Here is a 24654-nt window from a genome sequence, read left to right as displayed (position 1 = left end):
GGATGAAACAAATCATCCAACGTCTAGTCCTGCAAAGATAAATGATGTGTTGAAGTTTCTTGTATAATCATGTAAAGGAATACCTGCAGCTGCATTGTAAGCAGCGGTTTTGGACAGGCTGGGTATACATACAGTAATATAACTAGTGATGATACTTTGTACTTACTTAACACCTTTCATCACAAAGTACATTATCAAACGCTAGTTATTTGAGCCTTACAACATGTCTGTAGAAGACTATTATACCATTGTAGAGATTGCACACAGAGATTAAATGCCTTGGGTTAGGCCACACAGCGAGTGAGTAGCAGAGCCAGAAGGAGAGCGTGAGTGTTGGCTTCCAGCCCCGTGCTCTAACTACTGGACTTCACTTCCTTAATACTTAATTCCCATATTGCTTCTCTGATAGAGCTACTGAAACTTTTGAGCACTCAGTAAGTTTTGGTGTAATATCAAACCGGTTGTGTTCCTCTCTCCTAGTTCCTTTATGATGTCGCAAAATATTGTAATTACATTTTTAAGGGTCTCATTTTACGCATTGCCCCAGGTCGCCTAGCCCTGGTGGGGGATCAGCCTGACATTGTGTTGCTCCCATCCCCTGTCCCCAGCGCACAATTGCTGGCTGCTGCCGCTTCTCTCTGCTAGCTTTCGTCATGGCCTCAGTGTTATGCCCTTAGCTCTGCCGTGTGAGTGGCTGGACCATTCTGTGCTTAAATAATTCCAGCTATATGCTAGTTAATGTGAAACAGATGTCTCGCAGGCACTGGCGAGAGCTTTCGGTCCTGCTGCTCCCGTAGTTTCTCACGGGCAGACGTTCAGGTAACTGATACCGGCTAGCCACAACCTGCCTTGAGTTTTGTCCTGTGTGTCTGTGCCTCTGAGGGTGAGCAGGCGAGGGAGGAGGACGAAGGGGGAGCGAAGCGGGCGGCAGACCGGTGTGGAGGGAGGAGCAGCACGCCGGGCATCCGCTGCGCTCGGCGGTGAACGGAGCGGAGGCTGCTCGCCCGCGCTTGCCTCTCGCCTGCCCTCCCGCTGCCAGGCATGGCTCAGGGGGACGCCCCCCCCCCCCCATCTCGGCCTCGCCGGAGCCAGCTGCCCCGCGGGACGGCACGGCGTGGGACGGGACGGCGTGGGACGGGACGGGACGGGATGGGATGGGGGGGACGGCGTTGCATAGGTTCCGTTTCCTGTGACCGGGGCAACAGCGGTTTGCAAACTCTCTGCGCTTCATGCTGCTCCTCGGGAGGTGCGTAAAATAACGTTTGCCAAGCCAGCATGATGCTCGTGAAATGAGGAAAAAACCAACCACGGAGAACAAAAGGTAGGAAGTGCCGGAAAAAGAGAGCCTTGCCTGTTGCCTTTTGTACTACAGAAACTGGGGGTGTGACTGAGTACCCAAACCACCTCCAGTCCAGGGGTGCCACCCAATCGCTGCCTGTGTGCTTTGCACAACTCCTCCCCTCTCGTTTTGGCTAGGCAGAGACCTTTAGAGAAACTGCCTGTTCTGGCTGATGCAGACTGTAACATATAAAAGCTGTTAGCAGCTCCTGTGGCCAGAAGCTTCAAAACCAGCAGAGTTTTGTTCTTTGGGGGTTTGTAATAAGAGACACTCCTTCACAAAGGTTCATGTCATCATATAGGAAAGTGCTATATATACTGGGAGAACAATAGACTGTATTCTTTTTTTTTCTTGGTATTATCCAGAGGTAAGCCATTCAGCTCAATAAGTTTGCTTTGCATGCAGTTCTTTCAATGCTTATCATATTTTGCTGAAGTTAAGATTTGAATGCTATTTCTAAGATGTCCTGCTTTCATGCTTTACATGTTGTCTTTTGCCTACTAGTTTATCTGTGCCACATTGTGTCAAAACCATCCATGCATATGGGATAGGCAGAGCCTAGGATGTATTTTTCATTTTCAGTGGAAAACATGCTGTGAGGTTTCTTGCAGTCTCCCCATTTAAGATTTATAGTGTGGTTTATGGACTGATCTGGTGTGATAGCACTGTCACTATTTCAGGAATACTACTAGCTCTGATCATGTAATTCATGGTATAATGATACTTCATTTGGTGTGTTTGTAGTAAGAACATATTGTCACTTAATATGGTTATTGAAAATTGCTCAGTAACACGTGTTCTGACTGGATTGTCTTTATGATTGAGCTGACAGACAGAATCATTTTTCTGATCACAGCCTGCCAGTTCACTTTGTCTTGCTACCCAGATGCACAGAATCACATCTTTGACATCTTCTCTTCTACAGATCTGTTTTCTACTGCCCTGACTTAAAGCAGAGTACCTCTGTGGCCTATCTTTCTCCTTTGGCCCCAAAATGACAGTAATTGCTGCAATCAGTTGTGCTTTCTTATTTTCCATTCTCTGTGAAACAAGTGCATTAGTGTTACCCAACTCCACTGACCTACTCCTGTCAGACAATAATTTCACTGACATTGAGACAGCTTTGGCAGCTCATCTGGACTCTGCAAAAATTCCCAAAGCCAGGCGGAAGCGCTACATTTCGCAGAATGACATGATTGCCATTCTTGATTATCATAATCAAGTCAGAGGCAAAGTCTTCCCACCTGCTTCCAACATGGAATATATGGTAAGTGAACTTTGTTTATTTCACAGTAAAACAAACTGTAAGTCAGTGATTTCATTTTCTTAAACAAATTGTGAGGGTTTAGTTAAGTAGATAAATGACTTTTAACTGTTACTGCTTGCTAAAATGTTCTTTCCTTACATTTTTTAAGTTGCATTAACTTAAGCAAGCAAAAGCTAAATACTGAACTCTGAACCTTTCACTTGCCCTCTTGAATTTTCATTTCTGTGAGTAGTCCCAATGAAGCTTCTGGGACCCAAGTAAATGAAGTTGTTAGTTAACTGCTTGTTGGCCTGAGGAATAAATAGTATGTGATCACAATATGTGATCATATGTGTTTAAAGTGCTAATCATTAGTAGTCCCAATAGAGACAATAGTCCCAGTAGAGACAATATGGTAAAACTGTGTTTGCAAAGTAATTCATTTGATGCACTGTTTGTCTCATGCTTATGTGTTTTACTTACTGCATATTGGTTTTGTGCACCTAATAGTTTTATTTTTCTATCAAATACAATGCTGCTTTTAAATGTTTCTCTACTATGTAGGATTTCAGTGTGCTCAGAATGTTACGTTTGTGGCAGGCACCTTTTCCCCTTATTGGCAAATACTCATGATGTGAATTATCTGTTCCTGCAGGTATGATAGAAGGTATTCATTCACTGTGATTTCATACTTGGCACTACTAGCTGAAGCAGTGTGTTTGCTATTTTGTGTTCCAACTTTGAATGCATGCATACTGTGGACCTCTAACGTTAAACATAGGTTGGACAAGCAAAAATTTTTTTACCTTCTAAGTAAGGTATTCACACTGTTTTGAAAGCACAGACAAGTTGTGGCGGCACCATAATATCTGCTTAAAGTCACAGAGTTTCTCATATGACAAGACGGTTAACAGGTTTGAGAAACAGGACACCATCAGCTTGACATAAAAAGGGGCTAACAATAATAACAACTCCTCCTTTTTAGCAGCTAATGACTAACAATTCGGACATCTTTCTATCACAGATGTTACCTAAATCTAGATTTGATCATATAATCTGCTTAGCACATCCCAGCAGCACCTCAAAATGCTGAGTGCACTCAAAACATTGCAGGATGAAGACCTGTTGCCATATCATAGGCTGAGTTTGAAGTTTGGTTAAGTGGAAAGGTCAGAGACAGAAAAAACAGAGAGGTCAGAAGTCAAGCTCAGTCATCATTTTCATTGCTGTGCTCTCCACTGACGTCTCCTTTGATTCTGCATAAATAAACTTTGTTGTAATGTCTGAGGGAATGGCAGCCTACCATGCCCTTCCTTGGCTTGTGTGTTTTAGAAATGTGCTCCTGCAGTTTGCTTAAGTGAAGCCAGCACCCTGTCATATTCCCAAGAGTTTTGTAAGTGCAGTGTTCGTAGCCTGCTCAGTAAAAAAAGCTTCAAAAGAGAAAGCAAACTTCCTTGATTAAATCTATTTTAATGCACTCATGCATAAACTGCCAAGATTTTACCTATATTGGTTGGGTATTCTGCTGCAGCTTTGCTCTGCAATGGTGCTGTGCAAGGTTTGATACAAAATCAAGACTGAAGCCATGCTTTTTACAGCTTACATGCTATTCTTTTCCTTGTCCTTCTTACTATTGCTTTTACCAGTACCAACCAGCCATAGGATGTACCTGTGTTCCCGTCAGCATCAGCCTCATCAATAGTCTCAAGGGCAAGGTCTGAGGCTTTCTTTCACGTTTGGTTTCCCAGTTTGAAAGTACTTTGTGACTTCATGCTGCAGAATTCAGAGCAGCATCTTGAGCTACATAGGTAATAATCCAGAGCACAGCTGGAACTTGGATCCCCAAGTGGCAGCCAGCCCCTTTCCCACCAATTCTCTTTCAGAATTTAGTCAAGCTGTGTGTGTCCCGTGTAACTTTACAGAGCAAAAAAAGCCCAGTGAGCAACATCATACATAGCTTGCTCTGCTGTCTGCTTTGTAGCCGTGGCAGCATCTATTCAACTTTTTACCTCTGTGGCTACAGAAAGGTTTTGGTAGGAAAGTCTTGGAGATGACATGGTGCTGTCAGCCGTACCAAGACTGGAGACCCCTGCATAAGTAATGCTCGTTTGAACTTGCTTAGTCCATCTTTGGTCTCTGTACAGTTTCAGTGTATGGTACAGCATCTGTTGTGTCTTATGGGTTCATAAGGTTGCTGCTGTTATATATAAAAGATGTTGTGTCACTCAGTACTCATTTTCATAAATAAGACAACAAACACATTGTCATTGCCAGCAGGCAACGTGCACTGTGCTTGAAAGAATCTTACAGAGTGTGTGTTCCTGTCCTGAATACTATGGAAGAGTGCAGTGGTAGTGATGAAAGTGGCCTTTCCTATTTCCCCTAACAATGACTAAAAAGGATGTCACATGTTAGAGAGCTGGTATTACTTACAGATGCAGTAGATTGTGGAAATCTCTTGTAAGTGTGTTGAAGTAGAGAAGGACTAAGCAGTTTGGAAGCACAAGAAAAAGATATTTTCTCATCTTTTCTCTGTCCACAGTCATATTAAATTGTGTTTTGTTCTTTTTTCCTAATTCTGTTAGGAACTCTGTTCTTCTCATGAATTGCTGTGTCACATTCTCACTTCTGTACAGTTCCATTTGCTTTTTCTTCTCCACTTGTAAGAACTCAGGGTTTAGCTGTACAGGTTGGTTCTTGCGATTCCAGTTCTCCACACCCAACCTTTTTTTGGGCTTTTCTCCTTGACACATTCTGTTCCTTCCCCTGATGCAGTCTGCTTCTCACACGTTCAGTGCATTTATAGATACTTTGAACTCCTTGGGCATTATTCTGTCTGCCCCTATTGTCTGGAAAGTTTGTGTGCTGTAGGACTTTGGATGAGAGGTCTCGAAGAATGGCTTTGAATGCACACGTGTTAGGCAGGGGAGGTTCAGATGAGCACTGCAGTAACAGAGCTGGGGGAGTGTTTTAATTCTCTTGGGGAGAGGTGGGTCTGAGTGCTCCAGCCTGTTGTTTTATGCAGTCCCCAATGAAAGCGGACAGCTGGGGAGTCAAAAGCAATGATGGGAGGCATTGTTCTACTGTCAGTCCCTAGTGAAAGAAACTGATGTGTCTTATGCCAGTTAGACTTTGGGAAATCTTTCTCTTGGGACATTAGCACCCTCTGTGTCAGACGTTAAAGTAGTCCTTTTGATTCTGGTTCTGGTGTTGCTGATGCCTTTGACTGGAAGCTCTTCTGCAAGTACAAATCTAGAGTCAGTGCCTATGTGAAGGAAAGTGAAAGAGAAAGGAAACAAAAACTTTCAGGCTTATAATGTAGAAGTAATGATCTCTTCTTTTAATTTGGGTCTTCTTATGACATCCTTCATTCTTCTTCATCCTAAGACTGTCATTCTCCAGTCTTTGCATGTGCTCTAAAAGCTGATGCCATACCTGCAGAAAGAAAGATGACACCATACTTTTGACCTGGCAAATGGTGAAAATTACCCACTTGGCTTTGCATATTTTTTCTGGACAAAGCAGAAAGATTCCATAAAATTCATGATTCAGAAAAAGTGAGGTGTAGAACTGCCTGCAGCTCTCTAGTGTGAAAGGTATGTAAATCTGCAAATCCAGTGGAAGTCTGTGAACAAACAAATCCCATTCTCTGAATGTTAATTCTGTACTACAGAGGCCTGTGTTGCCTTTCTGGAACATCTCAGCTACTTGGTAGGTCAGTAAAGATTTGCAATATGTTGCCAGTTGAAATTTGAGTCTCAGAAAACGTGTCATTTAGTATGCATTGGTACTATCTTTAGGCTCCCAAAACATTCATTAATGAAATATCTGTTCCTATGAGAATCAAATGTTATTTTTACGTTCCCTACAATCATCCCCACTTGAGGCCAGTTTCTTAAAAGTTGATATGGTCTTTGTTGTAACTCACGTCACTGTGTGCATGCAAAACCTGGTCAAGCAGGTGTTTACATACAGGCATGCTCTTTACAGTTTTGCATGCACCAAGCAGAAGCAGAAACTCTGATATAGCTGGGCCTTAATGAGCATTGAACACTGTCCTCCATGGCATTCCCATAGGCAAAGTGGGAAAATCTGTTCTAGGTAAGAGTACTCTAAGGTGATCTGAATAACTTGTTAAAGAGCCATACCGAAAGACAAGCTGTGAGTCGTTCACTGCTGGCTCTGCAAGGATGAGTCCTGAGCCCAGTACTGATCAACATAGTCATTAGTAGACTGGCAGTAGCGTGTCTGAAGTGTAATAGATGGGGCAGGATTGCACACTCAAAAACATGAAGTTGAATGTTTGTGGAATGCTGTCTGAAGATTTTAAGAGCAGAAAAATGCTCTAGATAAACTTGAGCCTGTGTATGCATAGAAGATGTTCTGATATAGTTTCAAATCCTTTTTGTTCAGTGATTGCATAAATGCACTTGTATATTTGGGAAAATCTGCCCCTCATTGAACATGTCACTTTGTAGGACTCAAAACAGTAAAAGATTCCCAGACTAGCCTGAAATGAGTTAGTTTGGATACCCAGGAGTTATTTCATGGCAACATAAAGATAGTTTCTTATGAGCTGGTGGCAGAGGAGCTGGAAGGGGATGGAGAATCTGAGCCTATTCGTTTCTAGTAAATCCACATGGAAGACTGTGATAAAATGGACAAAGGAAATGAACTGTTGTTCTAAAAGAAAAGTAATTGTGTTCCAAAAGAAGCTCCTGTAGTCCTGTGAGGGAGTCCATGTGAGTCATGGGGGAAATCTGTGCACTCTGTATGGCCCAGGAGTGACCCTTTTTGCTGAGGTGATGAATTTGGAGACTTTACTTTCTGTCCATGAAGATCTGCAGACAAATTACAAAGTCAGGTCAGAGAAGCAAGAAAATAGCCCACTTAGTCATCACAAATGTAAATAACTGCGTTATTATTTCACTCCTAAATTTGAAAGTCATGATAAAATTTTCTTGCTGTCAAGGTGATCTTAAAAATGCTCTGTGAATATGCAATAGGTGATGAGTAAGACAAAATGAAAAAAAACGCCCCTACTTCAGGTTTTCCAAAGTCCTATTTAATACCTAAAGCCTTTTATATGGACATGGAAAAAGTGAGTTAATTTGGTTTTCTCTGCAATTCAAAAGCATTTCTGATAAATAAGCTTCTCAACTTGTTTACCTATTTTTTGCTGTTGTCAATGTGGTTTCTTACAGACCATTCTAAATCTTAGAGGACATTTTGTTCTTGAGTTGTTTGCCCTGGCTCATCTACATGGTCCTACTGAAATCATCCATGTCTGTGAGTAAGGATTGCAGGGCTAGTTCCTTCAAGATTTATGTCTAATGAGTTGGATAGGATCTCTTAATTCATATAGTTTATCCCTGCCCTGTTGCAGGACTTCCTTCTGCATTAAATACATATGGTTTTCATCTTGTCTACTCCTGAATACATATAGTGATGCTGTCTCAGTCACATCTCTTGGCAAATATTTTACCTTAGGAATAGAAATTATTTCCAAATGTCTAACCTAAATAGTTCACTCTAAACCTCAGATAATTAATCTTTATATGCACTTTTTAACTGCCCAATAAAATTTCTCTCCTTTTTCATTTCAAACATTACCCTTTACATATTTGCTGACAGTTTTCTTGGCATTAATTAAGATGCATGCATGCATATACTGTTTCCTTAATTTCCATGTGCATGTCTCACAATACTTCTGCATATTGGAGCAAATTACAGTTGCACTCCATTTACAGCTCTTTTGTTAAATCAGTGAACAGCACCCTTAAATGTCAAAGCAGATTAGGCCCGTCATTTTAACTATGCATGTTTAAAGACACAAATGCCATAATGCAATGGAGAATTTACTCTAGAAGTTACTGGCAGCTTACTTTTTCCACTGAATAGCCCTGTTTCCTTAAATCCTATACACATGGTGAAGGTTGAAATAAAGTAATTAGATGATGAGTCAGGGTACAAAGATCTTAATCTGCTTTTCATCATGGCAGAGCACAAAGTAAATCTAAGTATAGTCCACCCCAGTCTGCTGGGAGGAGAGATATCAAGGAGCTCGGAGCTTCCCCAGTGTTATCCAGCTATCGCAGTTTGCCGTAACCTTTAGCTTGCTCTGTGCTGGAATTCACAAGTGAGGTGAGAACAAATGAGAAGGGGTGTAATGGTGAAATGTGTTCACTGGCTCCAGTTTCTCCCTCCTACCACTTGTGTTTCTGCTTAGCCAACTGAGTATGTCCCTTCTGCCTGGTGCCATAACCCAGCACCAGGAGTGTCTGAAGATCATGGGCTAATGAATTCTGGAATATCAATCCTCTCAGAAAATTAGAAGAATACAAAAAGAACTGATGTGGTTTACATGGTTACAGTTAGGGATGTCTATCTGCATACCAGCTTTGAAAGGAAGCAGTCATTTTACAGCATACTCAGCCTTTTTCTGCAGTGGAGGCAAAACATGGCAACTGACAGTAAGCTGAAAGCAAGAGTAGATGGAGCTTACTTTCTGCTAATTTTGGCACAATAGGGTTACCTAGCTCTCTTTTGCCTCACAAGTGAGTTTATCCACTTATCTATTTCCTATTGCACCACTGTCAATAGTGCAACACTGTACTACTCGATGGCTATCAGTGAGATGCAGGACACCGCCCATTTTTCTAGCAGAGTTTCATCTACAAAAGGCTAGGAAACCCCCTTCAGTCTCAGTAACTAAACTGGTGTTCATCTAGGGTCAAATCAAAGTGGATGCTATCTACAAGAAGTACAAAAGCCATCAGTTATGTTCAGAGTGAATGACAGAAGACATGTTCAAGAATTGAACAGAAAGGACCTTTCCTGGAAAGCACTCCTTGAAAAATTTGAAGAACTTCCCCCAAATGCCATTGTTGATAAATATTGTGATGAAGAATGACTGTGTTAAACTTGCTTTGGTATTAGAGCTCCTTTCCAATGTTTTATGCATAAGAATTTTAAAACATCCATCTTGATGGTGTTTTAGAAGAGAATATTTACATTATTTAAATTTAGTATTATCAGAAAGCCTTCTAGGAGTTTAAGCAAACAAAAAACAACCTAATAAAGTCTCAGATAGAAAAGCAGCCTGCCCAGAGCCCTCAGAATTAGACATTCCTTTATTATTAAATGTAGCACCTCTTGAACTTCTTGGCTAAAAACAGAGACAGGGCATTTTTCACAAGAATCTTGATCCAAAGTACACAGTACTTTGTTTCATACATGAATGGAGATGATAGTAACCTTAAACCTCTCAACATTTTTATCCTCTTTCCGTACCTGAAAAGAAAATCTGTAAAGAAGAATAGTCTATCCAGGTCTGTGGAAATGTGTATCCTAAAGACAGCAAAAGATGGAAACCCCAGGATAACCACTTGTTTGCTTTTTGTACACAGAATACTGTCTTCAGCACAGGCACCTCCACGTATGAATGAATCTGCAGGTGCCCTGGGATGGGATTTGAGATCTATTTTAATTCAACTGAGAATGAACTGGTTTTGCATCTCTCTCTGTACAGTGATATCTGTTAATCTGTATCAAGAGAAAGAATCTTAAATTGAGCTTGCTTCTTCTGAGAATAAAGAACTATTGTTCTTATTCTTTATCCTGCAGAAAGAAGAAGCTGCTATGTGTTTTCTTTTGTGTCATGCTGCCATATCTTTCAGTTAGAGCTACTTAGAAAATAATAAGTATTTTCTTTGAAAACTTTTGAAGAAGTTAAGAACATTTTTTGTTTTAATGAAAAACTTCAGTGGTTAGTAACAAAAAAGTAAAAAAAAATGGGGATTTTTTTTCATATAGAAGAGAAACAAAACACTACAAAAGAAATACATTTTTCATTCACATTTTGTGGTTTTGAGAAAAGGCAATTTGCTCTTATCATATTTAAAGTGATAGAGGTCAGACACCTTCCTTTTCAGACTTATGACCAATTGTCAGGGTGACATGGAGATAGACAAAGTTTGGTCCTTTTTGTTACCACTTCTGAGATAAGCTCTTGCCAACTAAAATATGCCTTGCAGTAGGTTAAGAAAGCACTGAATATTTTAAGATATGTAGCTCTGATATTTAACTTTTCCAAAAGCTAAACAAATAATAGCATATCAGGGAAGCTTATTGTTATTAAATCTGACAGCCTACCAATTTTCTTTGTTTCTTATTGTTTAAAAGCCTGGTGCCAAACATGAAAAGAAATGCGGACAACCTTTAGAAGAAACAAATTGACTATTAGCAGTGGTCAAGCTTCAGATGATAGGAGTCTGAATTTGGACCAAATAGACACCCAGGAATATAAACTTCTGTATAAAGTATAAACTTGAATTTTCATAAGAAAAGAATTTCTGGCAATGAGGTTTCTTGGACATCTGTCTGGTGATGCCCTGATTACTATAAGACAGACCTTCTAATACTGAGCCGTTCAGAAGTGTGAATCAGATGTTTGGAGGTTTGGTTATATGAGAGTAAATTGACTATAAAACATTGCACAATTTTACTTTGAGTTGCAGTGGAGTATTGGACAAGCAGCTTGATGTATTAACCCTCTATTTATTTGCTAAAGAATGAAGTACAGAACTGTGATTCCCATCAAGATTTTTTTCTCTAGAGAGTAGACTTTGGCAATTTTCTGTGTAAAGTTTCTAATTAGTACCTAATGCATTTGGGAAAGGACTTGCACATGTGTTAGGCACCAATTACAGTATGCAGAGTAAAATTTCTAACAGGTGGCAGTTGAAAGCAAAAAGTATTCATATTCTTAGAGAGAGAGAGAGAGAGACAGCCTAGAGTCCAAATGATCTCAGAGCCCAAATAAATATATAAAGTTTGCCAAATCTGTCTATAAATTCCAATGAGCTCATATGTTTTCATCACACAGTATGTATTGAAAAAAGTGAAGGCAAAGAGATGAGGCTCTTTCAGTCACTCTGCTGAAAAAGCATGCAGACGTAAGGGCTGGTGGGCTGTTTTATTAAGCTTTGTGCCAGATTTGGGGTAGTGGACGTGGTGGGGGGTCCTACAGAAAGTCTCTGAACCTGAAAATGCTACAGCTTCTACTATACAAAAGAGAAGGGGAGAAGTTGTGCAAGGGACTCCTGCGTGCCCTGCACGCTGCTGTGGGATTTCTGAGAAATGGCCACCGCACGTGCAAGCGGTACAGCCGGTGCAAGGCTGCATGGCTGAATGACCCATGAGGACATACCTGCACGTTGGAGTGTAGCAGCCTACATCTGCTAATCCGCTCTGGGACTTGCACTAGCAGCTGTGGAGTGCAGCTGCACAGATGGGCTCGACATGTCGGATTTCATCCCTCAGCTTCCCAACATTTTTCTCACGGAAGAAATAATTTGAATTGAGGTTTTCTTCTTTCCCACTTGCTGCCATTATGGAAGTAAGAGCTTCTGATCTTCAGCTGGCCAAACAACCAGAAGCACAGGGCTAATGGAGAATAAAATCAGAAATCTGAGGTAGAAAGATTAATTTTTTGACTGATCATGGCTAAAAGAAGGTCCTACTGGCCACCTTTCTGAGGTGCGTAGGAACCACTGTGGATTTGTTTGTGCCAAATAACAATCCGAAGACACTAGTGTGAGTCCACAATAAACATACATTAATGACAAATAAGATGCCAAAACTGGCAAACACATTGCCACTTTCTATTACTGCAAAATATAACAGTGTTGCCATGTAACTGTATTCAAATTGCATATCCCAACATTTCATTTGCAATCTCATCACGTAACTGCAGTCACGTAAAGAAGCTGTTGAAGAGGAGAGTGATTAAAACAGCGTACTTCACCTATTCGCTCTGGATTTGTGCTCAAACCTGTACCTGGTGCTTGTCACTCCAGCTGTACAGTTGGTGGCAGCCAGCTGAGGGACTAGTCACACTGCGGCTGTCGTGGCATTGTGGGCAGCAGCCCTCGCCCGATGGGCACTCAGGGGATTCCTAGGAGCGTAGTGAATGACCGGGATGTGTGTCTTTTGCTTCAAGTACTTGTTTTACCACTGAGAAATATGCAGAATGTTATCCTAGCTGATATGTCATAATAAAAAAAAAAACAACCCAAAACCAAACAGTAAAGTACTGAGGGATGCTGCTGGTATTTAATATTCAGAGCAATGCTCTGCTGAGGTTCTCTTGTACTCTTGTGCAAGTGAGGGGAGCTTCCTTGCTACTGGCAATAAGACTGAGCCAGGAAAGATTAAGGCTTATGATGGCAAAAGAAGAATGGAAGCATGGTTCTGTATTGCTTGAATGCTTTAAAATGATCATTAGCAGACCCCCTAGGCTGCCAGGTTAAAAACATATCTTTATGGATTCCCCAGTTAGCCCATATCTTCTATCTAGCAATCTGTCTGCTGGCAATCTCAGGGAAGGAGCGCTCCTACTTCTCACATTTTTTTCATATTGTCTTTGCGACAATGAGGGCTGTAAAGTTAAATGCTTCTAAAAACATCCAGTTTACACACAGATATCCACACAGAATGAGAAAAGCATTAATACAGTGTATCACTGTGTATACTGCTCCCTTTGTATTTAGATCACAAATTCTTGCTACCTGTTGCCATTAATAACCATTTCAGAGTACATGCAGAGAAGAGGAGTGTTCATTGCCGTTTGCTTCGGTGATGATTTCTCTCATACAACAAGGCACGCAAAAAGATATAGCAATACTAAGTCAGATATTTTATTTTGTCACTGGAAATCTGCATTCTGAACTTCAGGGAAGGTATCTGATTAATCTAAAAACAAATTAATTTTTGTCTCTGAAAATTGGGAAATCAGGAAAAAAATTAAATTAAAAATGTTTCAGCTTTCTCATGGAAAGTCATCCTTGGCTAAATGGTCATCCCCATCTGAATAATACTTCTCCTTTCTCCACACATTGCATAATGAAGAACCAGACTACCAAAGGGTAGGTTGATACTTTTTTCTTACTCCCAATATTTGCCAGGAATAATGGATCTTAACTTCCTCTTCTTCTAAATTCGGAACTTTAAGAACAACTACAAAGGGGTGCAGTTCATGGTGACAGTATCAGTCATTCTTTCTCAGGTGTGGCATCTCTAGTCGGGGCAACTAAAACGTTAGTTTTGAATTTACCTTTTCAGCTCTAAAGATATTACTGGTTTAAGTATCTGTTTTACTTGGGAAGTGTTCTACTGCTTGAGTCAGTCCTTTTTGTCTACCTATAAGAAAGCTGAAATAAACATTTTATCTGCATGTACTTTATTTTTACTTTTGAGGTAGTGAGTCATCAGAAAAAGATAATGTAACATCTCTTAAGGAAAGTAAATGCAGTAAAGTGTTGACAGATCTTACTGATGATTTGGAGGAAGCCAGTGATTGCTTTCTGTGGGGGAAAAAAAAAATCACAGCATGTTTTGCAGAATTTACCAATCAGATCGTAAATCTGAGGATAGGTATCAGCAACATGGAAAGTGAAAATTATGAATTGTCTTTCTTTTTTTCTTTGACAGTGCTTGAAGAGATGTAATAGAAATGGATGCTCATTTTGGTATTTATAGAGCAGCCAGATTTTTTTCGCATTTTAAAATTATGAAATGTTGCAATTCTGCTTATTTTTCAAATAGTGAGGGGATATCCTCTTGCAGAAATGGGAAACAAGTCATTAACATATTCTGGTATACATAAAAGCAATTTAGGAATATAACATTTTTACACTTGCAGGGGTAGGGATTGTCTGTTTATAAGAAAAGCATCCATCAGGGGTCTATGTGAAGTTCCAATACATTTGTGTTTTCCTTTCTTGACTTAGCTAGTGATACTTTGGATGATCTATAACATCCCAGAACTCATTTGCATCACTCAAAATATGAGACAAAGCCTTGACAGAGTAAGGAAACCTTCTCTCTCCTCTCTTATTGCTAAATGTTAAAAAAGTTCTCTCTAAAGCAATGAGAAACTTAAGGCATGTGATCAAGAAGATAAAGTAATAGACATACATGTCCACTTCTATGGTTGAGCTTTTCCTCCTATATCAGCAAATTATGAAATTTATATTCATTAAATACACTTATGTATTGTGTTTCTAGCTCTTCCAGCTATGGAAAAATCTCAGAAAATGACCTGACGTAGCGTTTTCTCCAGGTGTTGGCATCCTTTGGATGGCCAAGCTGAGTTCTGAGACACACAGACTGCTTCCTAGACCCCTGTGGACTGCAAACTGACATCTCACAAAGTCAGCTTGAAACCCGGTGTTTTAGTACTGATTCCGGGCAGAAACGTTGTGGTGCCTGTGTTTGGACCATCTTACTGAGACAGGTTAATTTAAGGAAAAAACACAGTCATGTCATGAGCTTCACTGATATCCAGAGGTCCTGAATCAGACCTTACACAAGAAAAAGATTTAGTTTCCTAACCTTTATATAATTACACAGTACAAATATTATGAAGCCAGACTAAAAGGACTCCAACCTGTTGTGCAGCGAAACTGAGAGGTGCTCCATGAAAACAGAAGGTCCTTAAGGAGGGTCTGACATTAACTATTTCACCGAGTCATACTGAAGGCCCATAGTGAATATATGCCCCCTGCTTTAATAAAGGTACAGATCCCAAATGATACAGTTCCTTGATACCATCAAAATCCCAAGGCCTGATGTTTCATTAGCACCAATGATGGGCTCCAGACCCTGAGAAAGCTGCTTTGAATCCCTGCTCTGTTTTACTCAGTGTAATTTAACCATGACTTCATATATCCATCATTCCCAGATGTTCTTAGCAAAGTTTGCACGTTCAGACTGTGCTAATAGATGTTGCAGTAGTGCATTTAAAACTAGGAATATGAAACTTTTTAATTTTCAAGTAAAATTACCACAGGGTAAATGTATCCAGAGTAGCAGTATGTTTGCAATAATATGACAGTCCTTTAGGAAGTTTGCAGTAAGAACAAGTGATATGGATTAAGAGTGCTCCATTTAATTTGTTTTGGTAAACTTGTTCAATATTTCTACTTACAGATAAAGTAGTGAGGTTGCTGTCTGAAGTACCTTGTTGCTTTCAGCTTTATCTCCTGTTCTGCAACAGGTTTTGCCCCCTAAGACGTGTGCTGAGCAGGGTGTCAAGAGAAAGCTACTCCATTTAAATGATTGATATTAGGAGTACAATTCTGACTGTAATGAGAATGAGCAGAAGAACTGTGTTTCTAAGTTCAAATTATAGTTAAAAATGATTATGTACACCATTCCTCAACTTAAAGCATAGCTATCAATGTAGGAAGGGAACAGCCAATTATTTTTCAACAAATGTTGTGCATAGAGCTTTGGAATATTGTAGTTGTTTCTCTTCTTTTTCTTCATCATAAAGTTTATTCAGCTTCACCATCATTTTAATACCTAAGAGGATAGTTGTGACCAGGACCTCCTGTTCCAACAAAGCTGTTCCAACAAACAACAAAAGGGCAACTCCCTTCTACATATAAATTATCTAAGAACAACTGAGAGACAGCTATAGGAACAGCTATAGAAAGGGAGAGTACAAGGGAACTGTGACCCACAACATTAAAAGGCTTCCCTTGGGGAAGGAAACTCACTTTTTGGGCTTCAAGAAATTTCATTCAACAGTAAAGAGATTTTGTTTCACACTCTGTTGCTTATTATACATTACGGGATACAAGAATTTATTTTAGTATTTGTTTACAGAGTGAAACAAACAAAAAAAAAAACTATCTTGGGTGAAATTCTGGCCTCACTGGCAAAATTCCCACTGACTTTATTAATGCTAAGATTTTAGTCCTAACTCTCAACCAGCATGTGCTGTGTGAGTGCAGAGAACACCCCAGAGCTGCCTCATAAAGCCTCATAAAATGGTCTGTGGTGTTGAAACTCCCCATGTAGAAGCACTGGCCTGTTCCCTGTATTCAGTCTGCTTGACAATTTTCAAGTGAAGTGTAAGTGTAGTTTTGCAGGAAGCAGTGCAGAAAGCACGGTCAGACAGCTTTCTAGGAAAATAATCTTTGGCTGAGGAAAGAAAAATAAATTGGGCAAAGGATGTTCACTTCAAGTTGCCAGTGGAAGTGTGGTGAGATGCTTTAACTATTGCAGCTCAGTTAGACCTAGCTGAGGAGTGGGGAGGGTTTCCATGCTGGACCAAATCAGTGATCTGGAGAGTTTGGAGGGGGGATCTTTATACTGGGTGGAAGGAAGATGACTGCTTCCCCAACTACTAACAACCTAGCAAATGAAGAGTTGCTGTCCCCAGGGAGAGAATGAGCATAGTTTGGCGCTAGGAGTTTGCATGATTAGCATTTGAGGATGAGTCACCTCCTCAGATCTTGACCCACTGAGTATACAAATCTTTCTCCTTTTTCCCTTTTGCAATTTTGTGTTCATGTCAGGCAGCTTTCTATAACATGTTTAATAGAAACACGGGATTGGCCATCATTTCAGAGTTTACAATTTTGTTTATCACATTGTTTTTTTAAACTCTTTGCTAATTACCTTGAGCTTTTTAATTTCTCCTCATACAGAAACTGTCCCTCTGGCTTTCAAGTTACTTCAGTTTCTCTTTTTAGGATATTTTCTATTTCTTTATATGCTATTTATCTGTGTACAACAATGAAGCTTCATGGGTTCAAAAATCTAAATTTCTTTGCCCTGTCTCTTACATGCCCAAAACAGGGGACTGAACTGAGATACAAATTATTACAAGTGTGGACTCAGGATCAGACTTCTTTTGAAAGAGGTGAACTAACGGTACAGTCTCTTACAGTGTAGAAGATTTTAATTCATTATGAGATAATAATTTTTCTGCTTCAGCCTATATTAGTTATTTGCCTTTTCTCATGGAGGTGACCTATAGCTAGTCCTAGAGGGACTGAGACCACCTTTTCTTCTAGGAAAATAAAATAAAATAAGGAAGGTGAAGCACTTCATCTTCTCCCATGAAATACAAATGATTTACATAGCAGGAGGGGACTCTCTACAAAGGCTTTTCACCAGCCTGCTAATGAAGGAAGGGAGGAAATTAAAAGATGCTGCATATGCTCCTCTCCCCCTTATTTCTTATTCAGTGGTTATTTTCTTTCTCTTTCTCTCTCTTTTTTTATGTTTGCCAAAAATTTCCTGTGTCCAGAAAGTGGTCAAGAGTGAATAGATAATGGAAAGCAGAGCACACTATATATCACAGTAATGCTTACCTGTCAAACCCACAACTTTTAACTGAGTTTGAAACAACCCCCTGAAACTTCACCAGTCAAATCCTGCAGATGATTCCTGAGAACCAGAAAATGAAGCTGAGGAGAAATGAAAGTGGACTAGCAAAGCGCTCTCTGTCCAAGGCGGGGGCCATGCCTAGTTTAGAGAGGGCATTAATAGTGAAAAACTAATCCAGTCTTCACATTTCTTTCAAACACCTAACATGCTATTTTGCGAGGTAATTTAGTACGCAAAAATATGCTGGGTGGAAATCAGGAGCTCTGTGCTATTTGTGCAAATACAGTACACATTTAGATTATTGTGGGACTGCAGCCAGGTCACTTGGGAGCAAGCACGCAAACCTCATGTTCAGCCTCCTGGCAGGGAGCACTCGTGCCAGAAGCATGATTAATCCCAGAAAAGGAGGATGTTTATGGGGTGTCACAGTCCTGGCGGAGCTGCCCCTTATGGATGCACACCAGGCAGCTGTGTTTGGACCCATGTGCTGGATCCATGTGCTTTTCTGTTCCCCTGGGCCTGGGCAGGCTCCAAACACCGACTGTGGCCCTGGCCTTTCAGGCATACTCCCCAGGCACACTTTTATGCTTGTACCTCCTGTTGCCCCCTCTTTCAGACCTCTTTTTGGGACCACTGATGTACCACAGAGATTATAAAGTTTTTTTTTTACACTGGCCACATGCAGCTGGTTGACTTAACGGCAGAGATAGAAAGCAGAAGAAATGTCTGTACACAGTTTTCTTCCACTTGGGCCCTGGAGCATTTCCTGGGTTTTGGATGGTGCCACAGCAGTCCTGGGTCCCCTCTCTTGTACCCTAGTACTCCAGCTTAGCCTTCTCTTCCCAAGTTATAGACTTATCTCTAACTCCTCGGAGAAACTCCCTTCATTTTTCAGAGCCGAAGTCAAAGTGTTCCCTGGCTTGAAGACCATTCCTTCTTAGCATGCTTCTTCCTAACACTTCTCTGTTTTGTCCTTTTACTGGCAATTTGCTTTGACTTTGTTCTGGGACCTTTTACGAACAGGTGTAAAGTAAATCTGCTCTGCTTTAAGCACCATCCATCTTACTTTCCCTAAGGTGATTCCGCTTGAGTGGAAGATCATTTGCATTAAGGGTTCATATTGATCTCTGTTGCACTTCTTCAGGAGGTACCTCACCCACTCCATATTAGCAAAAGCTTGGTTCAATGATATAGCAATTTCATAAAATTTACTATAATTTTGTCCTTTTCACTTAGAGAAATTTCACAAACTACTAGACAGAGTCAGGACATGAATTACTGTCCTAGTCCATGATTTGTCCTAGTCCATGATCTGTGGTCAGTCTTTTCAGTCTGCAGGTTTGCGAAATTAAAACTGAATTCAGTGTTAGAAATCATAATTAGCTCATAGTACAGAAAATATTTGTGATGTGGGCCACCTTATCCTTTGATAAGTTTGTTTCTGACTTTGCCTCTTATTTCATACCTCAGAGAGCATACTCTTTATTTGATAGCCACTCAAGATTTATGACTTTGGGTTTGTGTTTAAAAAGCTGCGATGGGCTGGGTAGACAATTTTACCACATTCTGTTCCTGCCTTTCTACCTGCAATTCACTGAAACTGTCCTGCACCAAAACACTCCACTCGGGGTATTCAAAATGTACATCTAATTCCAGGATCTACAGCCTACTTGGGTATCACTTAAACACTAAGCTATACTAGGATTTGTGCGTACTTGTAATATAAAAGTGAGATATTCTTAATCTGGAGCTCCAGCGGTGCAGTAGGTTCTATTGCTTATATCTCTGTTATTGCTGAGGCAAGCCCATTTGCTGTGGAGGAAACAGCAGTTACAAATCAAGCATGTAAGTGAGCAGGAAAAGCATATAAAGGAGACAGCGTTTAAGTTCACTTGTCGTATTCCTATCATTGCAGAACGTAAGAATTCAAATTGTCTCATCTTACCGAGCTGTTATCTTTTTATTCCAGGCAGGGAGCAATGTCAGCTCCCATGCAGAATAAAGTGGTGAAACTCATACTGCACCTGGAAACTATCCATAGTCTTTGCCTTTGTGGAATCCCTTTTCTTGACCTTGTGGCCTCAAATATGAAAAGCTGCCACACGCACTCTCTCTGGCTATAGATACTCCTGAGATCCTATTTCAAATGTGTTGGGGTTTTGTGGGGTATGTAATACCTGTGCTGAATTTTTCTTCCCCGTGTGCCTCTCGTTTGCTTTAACCTTCTATCTGAGTCCCATCCAAAGTTTCACTCCTCTCCACACATGGATCTCATCAACACAGAAGGCAAAATGGTAGGAGAATGTCTGTTCAGTGAAGGGCTTTTCCAGCAAAAAGGGAGAGATCGGAATACTTGGCTTCCTCTGATGACGTGGGCGGGAATGTCTGTTCAGTGATAGGGCAAATCCTGCTAGATCCTGTACATGCTGCCCCACAGTGTTCTGAATTCAAGAGCTCTCTGCCTAGTTACAGATCTGAGATGTTATGATAGTATATTTGTGACTTAACATACTTGCTTCTTGTGTTCTTGTACTGTGATCGCTGTTTGTTTTTTCTGTTCTACTGCTAAGGGTATTTTATTTTGCCAGGTTTGGGATGAAACTCTTGCCAAATCTGCAGAGGCTTGGGCTGCTACATGCATTTGGGACCATGGACCTTCCTACTTACTGAGATTCTTGGGCCAGAACCTGTCTGTAAGAACTGGAAGGTAGGCAGTTACCCTACAAAACAGTTATTTTGTCAGCCTTTGAAGAGCCTTTGAGATCCACATCTTAGGCTGATGCACGTGTCATCCAGTATTCTAGCAATAATTGATATCCATCTATGTTCATTTGGCTTAAGAGTATTATTGCTGAACACTGTGCCCCTAGTGATGCATGGAGAAATGTGTGTTTAGGTGACTTGCATCAGAGGGATTAGCAGCAGAAAGTTCCAAAACACCTAAATCTAAAATGACGAGTTTTTCTTTCTGTATTTTAAACAAACCCAGGTATCGATCTATTCTCCAGCTGGTAAAGCCGTGGTACGATGAGGTGAAGGATTATGCTTTCCCTTATCCTCAGGATTGCAACCCCAGGTGCCCCATGCGATGTTATGGACCCATGTGCACCCACTACACACAGGTTATATAAATTACATTCTTCTATTCAAAATCTACCGTCCAAAGCTGGACTTTTCTGTGATGTATTTATAGCTCGCTCTCAAATAAATGTATATATATGTATTTCTTTTCAATTTGGACTTCACCAATAATAAATATTTATTCAGATGGTTTGGGCCACTTCCAATCGTATAGGCTGCGCAATCCACACATGCCACAATATGAACGTCTGGGGATCTGTTTGGCGACGAGCTGTTTACTTGGTATGCAACTATGCCCCAAAGTGAGTTGCTTTCTTTTAATATTGTTTATTTTTATACTTCATGCATGTTTTGGTCCTCCCATAGGACTGCTTACTCCTTTTTCTGCAGCATGACCTCTATTTGTGCTTTTTCTGCAGGCTGCTCCTTCATTCTAACTTTATGTCTGAACATACAGAAAATGCATGACTTTGCTATACAAGGAAGAAAAAGAAATAACTTGATGTGTATGGAACAAAACCAAAAACTTGTTTTCTGTTACTGTTATTATTATAATTCTTTTTGTCTTTCTCCTTTGTGCTGACTCCACTTTACTTTCAGTTCCTTATTTCTTCACTCTGTTATATATACTCATGGTGAGCTAGACTTCCTCAGGTAAGCAATCCCACTGTAGATCTGGCCCTTGATTTACTGTGAACACGTTGCCCACAAGATACCTTTGCTTATGACCATGCTGCATAAGGGCATCCATAGCATAGGTTTCCTGCAAAGTCCATCCACCTAAGCTCAGTGTTTACAAATGTCATCTTGCCTTCCATATTAGGGTCCTTCAAAGTATAGGTCATAGAGACCCATAGGTGGCCCTATATCAGGTAGCTGTGCGGAGATCTGTGTTAGGTTGAAATGAAGAAATGAATTTTCTCCCAGTGTTTCCTCGACATCATCTCAAGCTTACATCTGGGTGCAGAATGAATCAATCAAGTGTGGCTCTGGGAGAGCTTCGATTTGAGGTCTGGTTTGGACCAGTGCTTCAAAAGCAGCATGGACAGTGTAAATGGCTGGTTCCTCTGACTGTATGTTAGGCAAAGCCATAGTTCTGTATAAGAATCTAAGTATGATTAATTGCGCATGTTTTCCATAAACTCTCAGTGGCACAGGTCCATTTGTGGTAAAGAATATGCAAGAATATGTCATTATTCTAGCTGTTACATGAGTAAAAGAATTTTTAAAGATTTTGCAACTTAAAAAAAGATAGGATTTAGTAAGAAAACTGACTTGGGAAAAAACCACCTTTGGAAATCAAGGAGATTTCTCTGTCCTTTTGTCTTTAATATCTACTAGAAAAGGGTGGTAAGAAATGAATGTAAGGGAGCAAAGATCAGGCAGCAAAAACTGTGTCTGACTTTTAGCTCCACAACATGGACAAGGTGAAATCAAAGTTTATAAGAGAAACCCAAACCTTATTTTTTATATATCTGCATTTGAAAAAAATACTAAAAATTACAAAATTCCTAGAATACATGTCTCATGTTCATATATAGGAAAAGAATGGTTTTATGCATTAGGCATTATTGAAAACTGATGCATTATTTGTGTATCAGTTAACAACTAATTAATGACATTTTATATTTTCTCAGTCTAAAAATCCCACTGTATCTCAAACAGCAAACCAAAGCCTGGAGTTACAAGCTGGTTCTCTGGATGAGATTTTGAGTAGACCTTTAATTCATAGGTAGTGGAATTGGGATTTTCACATGTACTTCTTGCACAGTCACAAAAAGGATATTGGGTGGTCTTGCTTGGCTTAAGTTTATATTCCTAAGAATTAATTAAGTTGAGTTAAGGACATTGGGCACACATGCAGAAGTCTCTTTGCCAGTCAATAAAGGGTGTGTCCTTCTGAGTAACCAGCACATCAGAAACTCCTCTAAAGAAGGGGGTGAATATTACAGCCCTGACCCAAGTTATTAAGATTGGAATTTGGCAAAGATTGAGGATTTAGAACTCCAATAACTTTCACTGATGCCATGCTGTAACGCTGAAAAATATCTATGCTTCTGAAATCAGGAAAAAAAAAGTTAAGGAGGATAATTAAAGTTTAGAAAGGCCCTGCCCCTGGTTATCTAATCGACTGACACAAATCAGCTATGCATTGCATAGAAAATGAAGCCGAAATTAGCTTTCAGCAAACTCTTTCTGGATTTCCATATCTGTTATCAAACTAAATATATTTCCTGAGCACTCAGTCTGCTGTACCCATTTGGAAGAGAAGTAGGAATGAGCAAACTATTTGAGAGATTCCTACTTTCTTCCAATGCACAACCCAGACCAGGGCTTTTGATCCAATGTTATTGGCTGGGAGGTGGGGGATGAGAAAATGTTTCATAAATAATTTCATTACTCACTGCTATACCACGTCACATGCAAACTAGAGGAAAGTTCTCTGCTCAGTGAGACATAACATTTAAATAAAAATCTAATTTTAACTTTCTTTCTGCCTACATCACGAGTGTTACATGAATCTCTAAAAGCCTGGGGTTTATATAAGCACCTAAAAGTCTGGATGCGTTTTTCAGATGTTCCTAGATCTTTCAGAGTTACCTCTTTTCACATGATCACTCTCCAGACTGGTACTCCTTTCCCCCGGGCTCTATTACACAGCTCTATTCACCAGATGGGAGCTCTCCTTCTCCTCCCATTAACATCTATGAGACCTTTACAAATGCCCAAATACAGTTCTTTTTAATACATTACTGGTGCGAATATTTTTCACCTTCCCTAATCACGAATTCAGCCTCAGAGCTTCACAATGTGGACCTAGGGTAGTGCAACCTAAGAATAAGATTTAGCTCAGTTTGTTTTTCCACCTTCCAAAACCAAGATAACTGCCAGACAAAAAAGTGCTCAAGGAAAACCTTGCAGCAATGCTTATGTTGTGAATTTCTCATAAATATACCTCTCCAGTAAAAAATACTCTGTCCCAGGCTTGGAGAATCAAAAATCGCTTGGCTGTAGCAAAAGCAAGAAGACTGGGACTTCACCACAGAGACTAAAGGATATGGAATGGACCACTGGCCTGGGGTGACATGATCATTCTCCTGCTGGTTTTTGGGAATCGGTAGATCAATGTTTGTCAGTAGCCTACAGAAATACATTAATGTATGTTTTCAGTAACAGGGCATTTATAGGATATCACTGAAGACATTAACTTTAATCACTCAAAACAAGTATGGTTAATTAATTTTTTTTTTCCTTCCTCTCTGAAATTACTAAGCATTCTTTTTCCTTTTTTATTTTCAGGGGGAACTGGATCGGAGAAGCACCATATAAAGTAGGAGTCCCATGTTCGGCTTGTCCTCCAAGCTATGGAGGTTCTTGTACCGACAATCTTTGTTTCCCAGGAGTAACATCAAACTACTTATACTGGTTTAAATAAGTTCAGGTTTACATTATTTTGAAAAAAAAACGTGGATGAGTAACAAGAAGCTTGTATATTGAATTTTGCACATATTATATATAGAGAGATATTGTAATAATACTCTGATGTTTTCTTTTTGTATGCTTTTGTATAATTAGCTTTCAAAGTATAGTATAATTTGGTTTTAACACTTTGGGATTTAAGACTCACATCATTAACCCTTTTAGATTAACATTTTGTTAAAGGAGAGCAAACTAATTTTCACCTTAGCAAGTGTAGCTTCCTGAAGATGAGGTTCTATTAAAAGCACACTAAAAGATAGAATATGACTTACTTTTAAAAATAATAGCTCCGCAAAGAGAAGGGTCATTGTTTAATACTGTG

The 24654-nt window shown here is 40.0% G+C and overlaps 1 protein-coding gene across 1 annotated transcript; it reads left to right on the top strand.

The window, feature by feature from the left end:
* Positions 1-1262: 1262 nt before the first annotated feature.
* On the top strand, positions 1263-24288 carry PI15 (peptidase inhibitor 15). The gene is made up of 6 exons (XM_050892591.1): positions 1263-1321; positions 2265-2606; positions 20360-20478; positions 20761-20893; positions 21039-21154; positions 24153-24288. The coding sequence occupies exons 2-6, from the start codon at positions 2334-2336 to the stop codon at positions 24286-24288; spliced, it is 777 nt and encodes a 258-aa protein (XP_050748548.1). The 5' UTR covers positions 1263-1321; positions 2265-2333.
* The last annotated feature ends 366 nt before the right edge of the window (positions 24289-24654 follow it).

Source organism: Gymnogyps californianus, chromosome 2 (genome assembly GCF_018139145.2).
Source record: "Gymnogyps californianus isolate 813 chromosome 2, ASM1813914v2, whole genome shotgun sequence".
In the NCBI taxonomy this organism is placed as follows: domain Eukaryota; kingdom Metazoa; phylum Chordata; class Aves; order Accipitriformes; family Cathartidae; genus Gymnogyps; species Gymnogyps californianus.
This window is presented reverse-complemented; position numbering and strand designations above follow the sequence as displayed.